This window comes from Abramis brama, assembly GCF_963993115.1.
Source record: "Abramis brama genome assembly, chromosome: 21".
NCBI lineage: Eukaryota > Metazoa > Chordata > Actinopteri > Cypriniformes > Leuciscidae > Abramis > Abramis brama.
In genome coordinates this window covers 26,087,940-26,100,726 of record NC_139983.1, presented here as the reverse complement: position 1 = coordinate 26,100,726, position 12,787 = coordinate 26,087,940, and the positions used below count along the sequence as shown (strand labels likewise).

At 36.1% G+C, this 12,787-nt stretch overlaps 2 protein-coding genes across 8 annotated transcripts in view; both read left to right on the top strand.

Annotated features, from left to right (window-relative positions):
- mboat2a (membrane bound O-acyltransferase domain containing 2a) overlaps positions 1–5,677 on the top strand; it is a 64,502-nt gene extending 58,825 nt beyond the window's left edge. Inside the window, exon 13 of the mRNA XM_084097765.1 lies at positions 943–5,677. Within this exon, the coding sequence (XP_083953891.1) occupies positions 943–1,111 (169 nt within the window). The 3' untranslated portion in view covers positions 1,112–5,677. The remainder of the gene's footprint in view (positions 1–942) is intronic.
- A 318-nt stretch (positions 5,678–5,995) lies between these two features.
- kidins220a (kinase D-interacting substrate 220a) overlaps positions 5,996–12,787 on the top strand; it is a gene marked incomplete at its 5' end in the record, with an annotated part of 50,635 nt that continues 43,843 nt past the window's right edge. For 5 of the 7 annotated variants that reach the window (XM_084097241.1, XM_084097240.1, XM_084097239.1 and 2 more), the window contains 4 exons: positions 5,996–6,122; positions 9,605–9,755; positions 11,359–11,457; positions 12,628–12,726. In XM_084097241.1, the coding sequence (XP_083953367.1) occupies positions 9,624–9,755; positions 11,359–11,457; positions 12,628–12,726 (330 nt within the window). Of the gene's footprint in view, positions 6,123–6,355; positions 6,587–9,539; positions 9,756–11,358; positions 11,458–12,627; positions 12,727–12,787 lie in introns of those variants that run through there. The other 2 variants (XM_084097237.1, XM_084097235.1) reach the window with 2 other exon arrangements.

Here is a 12,787-nt window from a genome sequence, read left to right as displayed (position 1 = left end):
AGACCGTGTATTTCACAGCTTCTGCTGAGATAAATGAAATCTATGATGGTCATTTGTTGGAGCAGGGCTGTTAAATGAGTCTGCCTGAAGAACACATAAAGCATTTTCATTAAAGAGCCAGAATTAGGTCAAGAGATTGGTGACTGGCCAGATCTGATTGAAGGCTGTGGGAGACCAGTTCATCTCAGCCAACAACACTGGGAAATCCAAGATCCTATTGGAAAGTTATATAGCTGACTGCATAAAGATTGGAGGCCTCGTGTATAAAGCTTAGATTTCATCTTAATTTGTGTACTCGCAACGGTTTTTGAATTTATAAAACAAATGTTATATAAAGCACACAAATTATTATATTATATTATCCCTAATGTTAGAAGATTGCACAACTTTTTCCCGGTAAATGTCTCCTCCCCAAAATAATCATGTAGCTTATAGTTTACAACACATTTTTTTATTATTATTATTTATTTTGTCATCCAGACATGCAGGATGGATTTATCAGTACAATAAACTTGTTCTGCAGTAAATTTATTGTAAATATCTAAACATTTTTCTTGTTTATCAATAAGAAATATATTGCACTGCTAAAAATAATTTTATTTCATCGATCATTATTTTTGTCTTGTTTTTCAAAAATATACCATTTTAAAGAAGTTTAGTTATTTTTGCTGGAAACAATTTGCTTTGTAAAATTGTAGTTCGTAATAATAATGTTCTATTTATTTTAATTAAAATAAATGATATATTATATAACATTTTCAGATTTTTTTATTATTCATTCAAATCTATGAGTGGTAAATGTCTTAAATTGTGTTTGGTTAATTTAAATATTTATGTAAAACTACCTGTCCTATGTACTAAGCGTCAAAAGTATGATCAATAAATGCCAAAATCACATAACTAAAATTCCTAATGCGCTGTCTGTCATTTCCCCGTTTTCAGCTCATGGTACTGCTGCATTCACCTGATCTGCGTGTTGCTGGCGCTGGTTTTACCTGTGAAGTCCAGACGCAGGAAACAACAGGAAGAGCCGATCAGCATTCAGGCCGGTGAACAGAACTGTCTCTCCTCTCCTGACAACAACTGCAACCAGAAGCAGAAAGCCACATGAGGGCAGGACGGGCTGCGTTGTGAGGAACTCTGATATCAACACTGAGAGACACAGAGCGGCCATTTCCTCCCTCAGATCCGAACGACACTGACAGTGACATTAACAAGGCATAAACTCCAGCAACAATACAGAGAAAAGAGACGGTTTCCCCATAGTTGCCCTGTTGGAGTTGGTCTCGTTTTGGTTTTAAATAGGAAATCTTCACAGGATTGTATGAAAATGGGGTGATTGATTATAGAATATGGTATATAATTGACTTAAGTGTCAGTTAATCTGAAGTTGCCTTAAACCCTTTGCATATTTAGCTCCAGAAGCCTCGTATGGGGATCGTGTTACGTAGGAACGGACCAGTCATTGTTGGCTTATAGCTTCACTACATTAGTGCAGGAAGTCTAGCACTGGAACCAGCTTCCACGGTACCTAGAGAGGGTTTCTGCCATTGTCAGTTAAACAAAGTAACCTCTGTTCTGTTTTAGTTCTTCTCAAAGGAAATGTGTGCGGTAAAGAAAAAAGTCCAGTCGTGTGTTGCCAAACTTGCAGGCCTTAAGTTCCTATATTTTGCCATTGTTTCATCTTTATTCTTTCTCTGGTTTTCTAGTAGGTTCATATCTGCTGCTTTCTTTGGGAACAAGGGTCAACCTTAAGGGAGTGTCTTCATTTGGAAATTTTTTGTTTATTTTATTTAATTTTTTTATTAAGGGCTTTTGGTTGCATTTAAGGGTTGTATCAATGCTGTTTTTTTTTAATGGGTGGTAGGTTTCCTCAGGGCACACAGGTCTCGTTTTAGACCATGACAAATGACCAGATGTTTCTCTACCATCTATGTTTCTACTGCAACATTACTCAATATCTCAGCATGTTTGTGTTTTTTTATGTTACAGACATATATGGTAAGTGCAATAACCTGTATCTTTACAATGGGTGCGTGTTAAAGGGTTAGTTCACCCAAAAATGAAAATCATCATCATTTACTCACACTCAGATTGTTCCAAACCTGTATGAATATCTTTCTTCTGCTGAACACAAAAGAAGATATTTTGAAGAATATGGCTAACCAATCAGTTGATGGACCCCATTGATTTCCTGTAGAAGCTTGTTTCCGCCACAAAATAAAAAAAATTAAATGATAATTGCGACTTTTTATCTCACAATTGCGAGTTTACATCTCGCAATTCTGACTTTATTTTTCAGAATTGCGAGATAAAAAGTCAGAATTGCGTGAAATAAAGTCGAAATTGCGTGTTCTAAAGTCAGAATTGCGAGATATAAAGTCAGAATTGCGTGAAATAAAGTCACAATTGCGTGTTATAAAGTCACAATTGCGTGTTATAAAGTCAGAATTGGGTGTTCTAAAGTCAGAATTGCGAGATATAAAGTCAGAATTGCGTGAAATAAAGTCGCAATTGCGTGTTATAAAGTCACAATTGCGTGTTATAAAGTCAGAATTGCGAGATATAAAGTCGCTATTGCGTGTTATAAAGTCAGAATTCTGACTTTTTTTCTCGCAATTGCGACTTTATATCACGCAATTCTGACTTTATAACACGCAATTGCGAGTTTATATCTCGCAATTCTGACATATTTTCTCAGAATTGTGAGATATAAAGTCCAATTCTAAGGGGGAAAAAAAGACGGACTTTTTTTTTTTTTACCTCAGAATAGTTTAAACACGCAATTGCGACTTTATATCATGCAATTCTGACTTTATATCTCGCAATTGCGTATTATAAAGTCAGTATTGCGTGCTATAAAGTCGCAATTGCGAGAAAAAAAGTCAGAATTCTGACTTTATAAGACGCAATTGCGACTTTATTTCACGCAATTCTGACTTTATATCTCGCAATTCTGACTTTATAACACGCAATTGCGACTATTTCACGCAATTCTGACTTTATATCTCGCAATTCTGACTTTATAACACGCAATTGCGACTTTATTTCACGCAATTCTGACTTTATATCTCGCAATTCTGACTATAACACGCAATTGCGACTTTATTTCACACAATTCTGACTTTATAAGACGCAATTGCGACTTTATTTCACGCAATTCTGACTTTATATCTCGCAATTCTGACTTTATAAGACGCAATTGCGACTTTATTTCACACAATTCTGACTTTATAAGACGCAATTGCGACTTTATTTCACGCAATTCTGACTTTTTATCTCGCAATTCTGACTTTATAACACGCAATTGCGACTTTATTTCACGCAATTCTGACTTTATATCTCGCAATTCTGACTATAACACGCAATTGCGACTTTATTTCACACAATTCTGACTTTATAAGACGCAATTGCGACTTTATTTCACGCAATTCTGACTTTATATCTCGCAATTCTGACTTTATAAGACGCAATTGCGACTTTATTTCACACAATTCTGACTTTATAAGACGCAATTGCGACTTTATTTTTACGCAATTCTGACTTTTTATCTCGCAATTCTGACTTTATATCTCGCAATTCTGACTTTATAACACGCAATTGCGACTTTATTTCATGCAATTCTGACTTTATATCTCGAAATTCTGAGAAATAAAGTCAGAATTGCGAGATGTAAACTCGCAATTGTGAGATAAAAAGTCGCAATTATCTCTTAAAATGTTTTATTCTGTGGCGGAAACAAGCTTCCATAGATTTCCACAGTATGGAGAGAGAGAGAAAAAAAAAAAAGAAGTCAATGGGGTCCATCAACCATTTGGTTACCCATATTTTTCAAAATATCTTGATAAAATTTTCATTTTTGGGTGAACTTTCCCTTTAATACATGCAGTTTCAATTATTCAAAATTTATTTTATACCAAAGGTTTTAGCCCTTGGTCAGAGCGACTCTACATGTTAGTTTTTTTATTTGGTAATGAAGGGCTGAAGGGACTAAAGCGTTTACCAAAGTGAGTGTCACTGTATTCATGTTAACTAAGCCAGTTCAGTAAGAAACAGTTATTCTTGGGCGTGAAGTTGACCAGCCTCCATTTGGAGAAAACGCTCTGAACCAGCCCCCTGTGGTTTCGTAAGCACACTTCTCTAAAGTCTTATCGTATTTAGACTCCAGACATGTAAAACCGTGATGCATTACAGCCCTGTACCAACAATTTTAGCAACTGCAAATCGGGAGATTAATAAATCTGCAACTCTGCTGGAATGGCTGCTGGTAACAGTTCAATTCACAATTCAGTTTATTTGTACAGCGCTTTTCACAATACATATCATTTCAAAGCAGAAAAATGCATGACAGTACACAGTTATGTACTGTATAATTTGTCTCTTTTTCTTAAATAATTGTCTTATTTGTTTTAACTGCCCCAAGGCAATATGTCCCTCAGTAACCAGCGTACTAACTAGCACCTCAATGCAAAACTTGCTTCAAATGTCCAAAGTGCCAAATCACATGAGGTGCACAAAAAATCACTTTATTTGTATGGGTTTACAACAGGGTGAGAGGTTTGTACAAAAAAAAAGAAAAAAAAAGAAAAGTGATTTATTTGGTCTTAAACTGACATTATTTTTACCTACTGATATTTTGGGAGGAATTATTTTTCACTCTCTCCCTATTTGCACTTTTGGTAGGGAATAAGTCGGGGTTGTGCTAAAGTAGAAAAACTGCCGAAGCAATGCAAGAAACCTCAGTGCTACTCAACAGTTAGAGTATGTGAAGTTAAACGGATGAATTTGCCCAAAATGTTACATTCATTGTAGCAACAAAGGAAAATCAGGATGGTGTTCCAGTGTTATAGGCTTATTTTGTAAACATGCTCCATCCATAGAATGATGTTAAATGTGTGTTCATTGCTGTTTATATGGAAACATTGTTCCCTTTGTTCAGATATTGTTAATCTAAATACAGATAGTCAACATCTTGATTTCGTTAAGGCCCTAGTAATAGTGAAGGCACAGTTATCTGTAAAATGTTGGTTCAGTCATTTTCATACCGTTTGTAACTACTGATTTTGCAAAGAATGACCCAAAGCTGTGTGAAACTGTAAACTACTGTAATGCTTTTTAAGACCGTGCATTTGTTGTCCACCAGTCACCTCAGCTCTGTTGTTTGTCATTGTCTTGTTAGTCTCTAGTGGTCATTCAAAAATTTGTGATTGTGGCCCTTAGTGAACTTGCAAACCGAAGCTGAAGTTTTCCAGATAATTGCAGAATTAACTTTTCCATTGTAATTCCTTTACTGACTGGTTACATAACCTGACAGTGTACAGCAAAACTAAGGATGTTAATGAAATGTTATAAGTTTGTGGAGAGATAAAGGAAAAGTAATACCTAATATGTTAGCGATTTCAATATAAATAAATTTACCAATATACATTACATTATAAAACAATTTTTAGAGAATTGTCCAGAGGGGGAAAAAAAAAATCACTGTCTCCATTTATTTCTGTAATAATCATGAATTGAGATGTGATACCCAGTATTTGAATTGTTTGATGAAATGAGTGCTCCAAGTTGTACCAAGCAAAATGATTTTTCCTTTAAACAAAGGACTTGACATGAAAAATTAATTCCAGTACCATGATGACAGACACAAAACAAATAAAACATATTTTCCTTCTCGGTATTCATCTCAGTGTTTTTGGTTTTCTTATAGGTGATTGGTTTACCACAGTAATATGACATTGAATGCATATTTTAAAAAGAATCATACCATGGATGGATGGATAGATAGATGGAAGGAAGATGGATGAATAGATGGGTTTTCTATCTATCTATCTATCTATCTATCTATCTATCTATCTATCTATCTATCTATCTATCTATCTATCTATCTATCTATCTATCTATCTATCTATCGTCAAATTAGAAACAGACAAATAAATATGGGCGTGTCTTGCGTCCTGCGGTCAGTGGGCGTGTTTTGTGCACAGTGGGCGTGGACATGTCTAATTTTAATTTCATCTACACCCCGTGTTCCCACAAAATGGCTGTGGTGTAAAGCAAGATTATGGAAAACAACAATCTTATGTGAATTATATCGAATTACTTGGACCTTCTTGCAGGGAGATGTAAGTTAATTTACAATTTGGACTTCTGAAACAAACGGATGTGTTTTTTTTTAAACGTGAGCTCGTCAACTATTTTGTCATTTTCACGTGAGTCAAAGTAAGTTTATATTCTTTTTAAATGCGACGTAGTAGCTTTGGAACATGGTTACAAGAGAGAACAGTGGCTGTACACAGTTCAGCTACAGCTGTCAGGACACGTGCTCTTCACTCCAGTGTTGGTTGCAGTGTAGCCTATATAATGTTTGTTTGTGAGCACTTGTGCATGACTAGTCGTCATTTTAGTTTCCAATGCTGCTGTCAGTTTCAGAAAAGTATGGTATGATACTCATTACACCTTTAAGACAGTGGGCAAACGCGTTTGAGATGCTTCAAAAGTTGTTTTTCACGGTGCTTGTGTAAACTTGTTTACCACTGTGCCGTTGTGCCACACTATGGAAACGGATCCAGTGATTCCCAAACCAGGAGTGAGTAACTGAACCCCCAGAGAATTCCAGGGGTGTTTTTTTCTTTGTTAAACAATGAATATATGTGTATGTATGCATATAAAACAAACATAATTCTATTATTTTGCTTTCTCTCTTTAAAATCAATTGGGGGAAATAAGTAATCAATTAAAATTTTGAATTCTAATGAATATTTATTGTCAAAATCAGTTTTGAATATGTTATAAGGTATTTAACAAAAACAATCATTTATATTGCAAAGTAAAACTATAAAAAAAAAGTTACTCTACTTATATTATAGGCCAGTCTAAAAATGCTAGTTAATTTCACATGGTGACCCAGCATCTCTGTCTCTCTAATGGGTTGTTGACTCTATGGCTAGAGATCATGTCTATTATAAGAACTCAGTTTATATATTTAGAGATTGCCATGGTGCTGATTACTTCCCTCTGATGTGAAATCCATATGTGCTCCCAGTCCATTGACTTTTAACAAACATTTATACAGAACTTGTTTTTTTTATTCTTAGTATTCTTCAGTTACACTGAAATTGAAAAATTACTATTTCTTTCATAAATCCTGTATGCTAACACCCACCCTTGAGCAAAGGCGTGTCTCATTAATATTAATTACATGTGAGCTGGACCCTTCAGAAGGCTTACTCATAACATCAGACTTCATTAATATTCATGAGTCAAGCTTGACTAGTAGGATTCACTGCACGTGTGTGCATTGGGCGTCTCTCCAAAGAGAGGTGGGGCATCACACTTCCTCATGCATTATTCATGAGTGCCTGGAGTGACAGGCAGAGCCCCGGACGGCTTGTTAGTACACTACACAGTCTGAGTGACAGCGTGAGTGGAGTATCAACAGCACAAGGATAGACAGGCTTTTAAACTCCTCTCACAGGGACTTTGGCTCAAGGTGAGTTTGCATATTCTCAGCCTTCTGAGAGTGAAGAATAAAGGTGAATGAAAGCATAGTATTTGGGTTATCTGTTAGGAATGGGTTATCTTTACTCGTCTTTGTGGGCTGGGGAGAGGGGGTGAACATTGCCCAGTCAATATTTGGCTGAGGGGCTCTCCGTGATTGGCTCTCTTCATTGTGTGATGTCTCAGGAGGACAGCTGGGATGCTTTCAAGGGTGTGTCAGCAGTTCAGAGATGAACAAAGGCTGATGGAAAAGGATTCTTTGCAATACCGTATCTGTCACCTTTTGATATTTAAGTTTGTCGATAGGACTTGTATCTTCTGTAACTAAGTGGATTTTGGGCACTGAGGCCCCGCTGGGTGTTTTTAACCTATTATGATGCCTGGCATGTTGTCAGCTGGAAGTGGCTTATGGTGTCCGGCTTTCATCTTTGATGGGTTGTACCGGGGCTGCTGAGTTGGCATAATGACCCTGGAAAAAAGTACACACTTTTGGCCTCATTTACTTTGTTTGAATGCTTTATTATAGTGATTCATGCTCATGTTATAGTAAAACTTAACATTTAGATCTGTCTAAATTACTGCCTCTGAAAGTGTTTGGACAAAACGTTTAAAATATATGAATGCCTTTGCTATATATAGCAACATCAAACCTAGAGTCATTTAAGATTTAGGAGACAAACATTTTTGTTTGGTTTTAAATATAAAATAGGATTTGAAATTTAGACAGTGAAGTGTATGGATGCTGTTTTGTTGTTGTGTGTGTGTGTGAAGCTGATGTCATACATTGTCTAAAAAGGTTTTTTGGACACCAGTTGAATGTAAATAATTGCAAAATACATACAGTTTTAAGTGTGACTTAGATGTCCAAAAAGAGTAAGAAAGTGTAAGATGCTCTCCTACCATACATTTTTCTTCTCGACCATAAATATCACTAAATCTCAATGCGTTTATCGAATGGTTATGCTTTTATAATTGTTCTGGTTACTTTAAAATTGTTTCTTTTTATTTGCATATCAATAATTAAATAATCAATAATACGTTTTGAGGTTAAATTGAAATTAAATATATTTTTGGTTGATTTGTTAATGAAGGATTTTGTGTACCATCCTTAATTTAGATTTTTATGATAAAATGTTTTGATTTTATAGTGAAATGTTAAAAGTTAGATTATATGGGTAAGACGACTCCCTGAAAATTGGTTTGTGCAGGTGTTTTTATTTTATGTAATAATCATTGTAAACCATGAATTATTAAATTCAGTTAATTATATGCTAATTAAAAAATAATAATAATTTTGTATTATTATTTAGAATTATATAGTGTAATTCAGGTGCATCTCTTTGACTCAATTTCAGTTATTCAAGTAAATTGTCAAAATGCATAAATATGAGAATAAATATTGGATAGAAAACATAGAATATTTGATTTATTATTTTACATTAATGGCATCGTCCCCCATCTTACCCTACTTTTTGAATCCACTGTTTAAACAAGCTCGCATAATTTCATATGTGACTTCTTTTTTCCCTCCTTCCACACAGTGAAGATTGATGAGTGATTGCACAAATTCTTCCATAGAAGTGTGCTTGTTGTGTTTTAATGAATGGACTTGGAATACAGTGTGCATTTCTGAGGCCAAAGTTAAGCCTTGTTAATATCCTCAAACTTTGTTTTTTTTCCCTTCTAAGGACCATTAAGAGGCTTGAACTACTTCCTTCATTCCTCAGAATAACAAATTAGTATAAGCTTTGGGTAAAGGTTTTGTGTGTTTAGGCAGTAGTGCGCTGATAATAAGCCCAAAGAATATTGGTACAGTAGTCCCTGTTTATTGCTCAGACAGCATTAGAGGCTTTTTAACTTCGCATCATTCGGGCTTTATCCTAATCGATATTGATAAGATAGTCGCCTACTGTCTGTTCAGTTGACATGCGGTTCATCATTAACTCGAATGGTTTGTGCAATCCAGCAAGACTGGGCTTGTTACTGTGTGTCTTGTTGTTCCACATCTGCTCTGCTTCAGGAGGAGAAGCCTGTCTTTTATAATGGCTGTACAGAGGAGATTTTCCTTTAATGATGTATCTCTCCTGCTCTTTTCCACATTCTCCAGTGGAGCTCCCAGTACAGCCATGGATGTGAGCACCTCTCTGAAGATGAGTTCCCTGACCGTACAGACTCTGTTCAGTTACGTGGAGGAGGAGAACCTTTCGGCCATCAAAGCTCATCTGGACAAGTACAGAGAGGTGGACACCAGAAGTGAAGTGAGTGTGCAGGAACCCTTGAATATCACTTCTTACTTTTTGTAACTTAGCTTGGTGTTCGTTAAATATACATGAAAATATATTTGTTTGAATTTGCTTTCGCCATATAATAGTGCTGAACTCACATCAGACAGTTTAAAGCTTCGGAATCATTACTTTATTACTCTACCACTCACTTATTTGCTCATTCACCATATATAATGTTGTAAATGGCCCATATGAAAGGTTTTTCCTGATTTTGAGGAAAAAATGTAACTGATTTCATATTTTCTGATTTTAAAAGTGATGTAAATACACACACACACACACACACATATATATATATATATATATATATATATATATATATATATGTATATGTATATGTGTGTGTGTGTGTGTGTGTGTGTGTATGTATATATATGTATGTATTTAGCCTCTAATAGCACAAGCAAGCAAGACACAAGCTCAATATTTGCTGGATTGATTTGAAGTAGAGGTCTGCGCGGGACTGTTTTTTAAGTCCCGCTCCCGCCCGCTCCCGCTGGGGTTATATCCCGCACCCACCCGTTCCCGCTATATATACACTATTTGTTCACCCGCTGTCTGCTTAGAATAATTTTCTTCCCGACCCGACCATCCCGCTTAATATAGATCTCCCAGAATTTCACATGTACATTTTCACAGAGAAAATAAAAATGTAGTCTGCACAAACATTTTTTTATTATTATTTTATTCGCCTTGTCAATATACAAAATTTAACATTTTGCTGCAGACAGTAGGGGAAAAAATGTCGCAGCGAAAAAAAAAAAAGTGTAGGCTATTATTTTTATTCGTATTATCAAAATTCGTAACATTTTGCTGTCAACACAGGAAAAGTGTCAGAGAAAGAAAGAAAATATGACATGTCATTAAGCAAAATATGTAGGCCTTAACCGAACAATATGTAGGGCAGACTGTAGCCTATACCGGGTGGTCGAAGATTAAGATTAGGTAAATGCTGTTCTGAAAGAACGTCGGCGTCGGGAACGTGATATTGAATGACCGACCGCTCCCGTTCAAATTACACCAGAGTTACCGACCGCTACCGTTTTTTAGTCGGAAATTTAATCCCGCGGCGCAAAATATCTGGTCGGGTCCCGCGGGTCCCGCGGGACAGCCGCGGGAATGCAGACCTCTAATTTGAAGTGCTAAAAATTAAGTTATGAAAAATAATTATTGTATTTTACAGCATAACTTGCAGACCACATAAGGATACTTTTGTTGTTGTTGTTGTTTAGACTACAAGCAATAGACCTGAATAAAATGTGAAACTGAAAACTTGGGAAAACTGTATTTGAACTCTGCACAGACAGTTCTGTTTAATGGGTTCTGTCACACCAGTATCATGCTATGTGTAATGTTTAAATGTTATGGTTAAACTGTGGAAACAGTGTATTTACTGTAAACATGTTTCTTGTTCATTTCTGCACACTGAGGAATGAATTGAAACTATTGTCCTTGATAACTGACACAATGCCAAACATGTGGTACATAAACATTAGGATGAAACCTACTCTGAATATTTCTTTTAAATTTGCTTGTCCATTACTGATATGCACTAAGTCGTTGTCTTCTGCTGTAGAACGGCCAGACTGCTCTCATGGTGGCGTCAGAGCAGGGCAGTCTAGAGATCGTGCAGGAGCTCATCCGGAGGGGAGCAAACGTAAATTTGGATGATATTGTGAGTAGTTCTTCACATTTGAACACAAAACACACACAGCTGAGAGATACAGCATGAGATATCATATAGGCAAAACATAAACTTGCACTTGTTTTTGGAACAGAATGGCATGATTTCATCAAGCAAAGATTGTCAGTCACACCTGACTGCACTCTTTTGCAAAAGAGTCAATGAGTCAGTAGTTATGCTTCCATACAAAGTCGCAAATTTAATTTATGCACAAAAGTGGAATATCCCATAAAACATTTGCAAACAAACCAGCGTTTCCATCCCATGTGTTCAAGAAAACGAAATAGGCACTTCCTGAGAAATTGGCATAAAATATCTGTAATAAAAATCGGGGAAGCCACTGTGGCTCTTTTATCTGACATCATAAATGACTTGTGCATCAGAGCAATCAGACAAAAACCAATAAACGCTGTCATGTTATCTTGCCTGATGTTTGTGAAGGCAATCATGGGAGACAGTTGTATGAGGTCATCTAAATCCAAATCCAAACCAAATCATTTTGATGACAGACTTTGGCTCAGGTTTATCAGAATAACTAAAAAAAACATTTGAGATGCTGTGCATTGGTCCGTTGGTTAGTACAGTTATCCAATCACATCCACTGTTGAGACGGTCACGTGAGTTTTTATTCGGTAAATTATTCGGTAAATGTTTCCAGGTTATCGTTTTTCGTCTTATTGTATAAAAAAATTATCCGACTCAATTGAGTGCATACATTTTTTTTTTTTATGCTTAATTTTAGAATTCATGCACATCTTAGCATTTCCATCTAGCGTTTTATTTTTACAAAATACGACATCCCAAATTCACACAAACATATGTGGATGGAAACATGGCTAATATCTGAGTGGCTACAGTTCTTTAACCAGATGTATGATTTCATAGGTGTGGGTGGGCCGTAGAATCTAAATAATTGGTACCCTGCACTGTCATTTTGTAAATGACTAGATGACGACGTTTACAGGCACAAACACTTTGAGCTTCTCACACCAGCATATACACAGTATAGTATATAACCTTTCTGGTGACAGTCGAAGAATCTTTACTATGACCACCTGGTATGACCAGCTGGTATGATCTGAAACTCTACAGACATCTTCTAAACTCAGGATCTTTAGATGTCCATGTAATTAAATAAGAAGTTTTTTCCACTTGTCTTAGGATTGCTGGACCGCACTGATTTCAGCTGCTAAAGAGGGACACACTGGAGTGGTGAAGGAACTCCTGGAGAACAATGCCAACGTGGAGCATCGAGACATGGTAAGACACAGAATAAAGACATGGGATCCCTTCAAGGTAATTATAGGTAATTATACTTAAA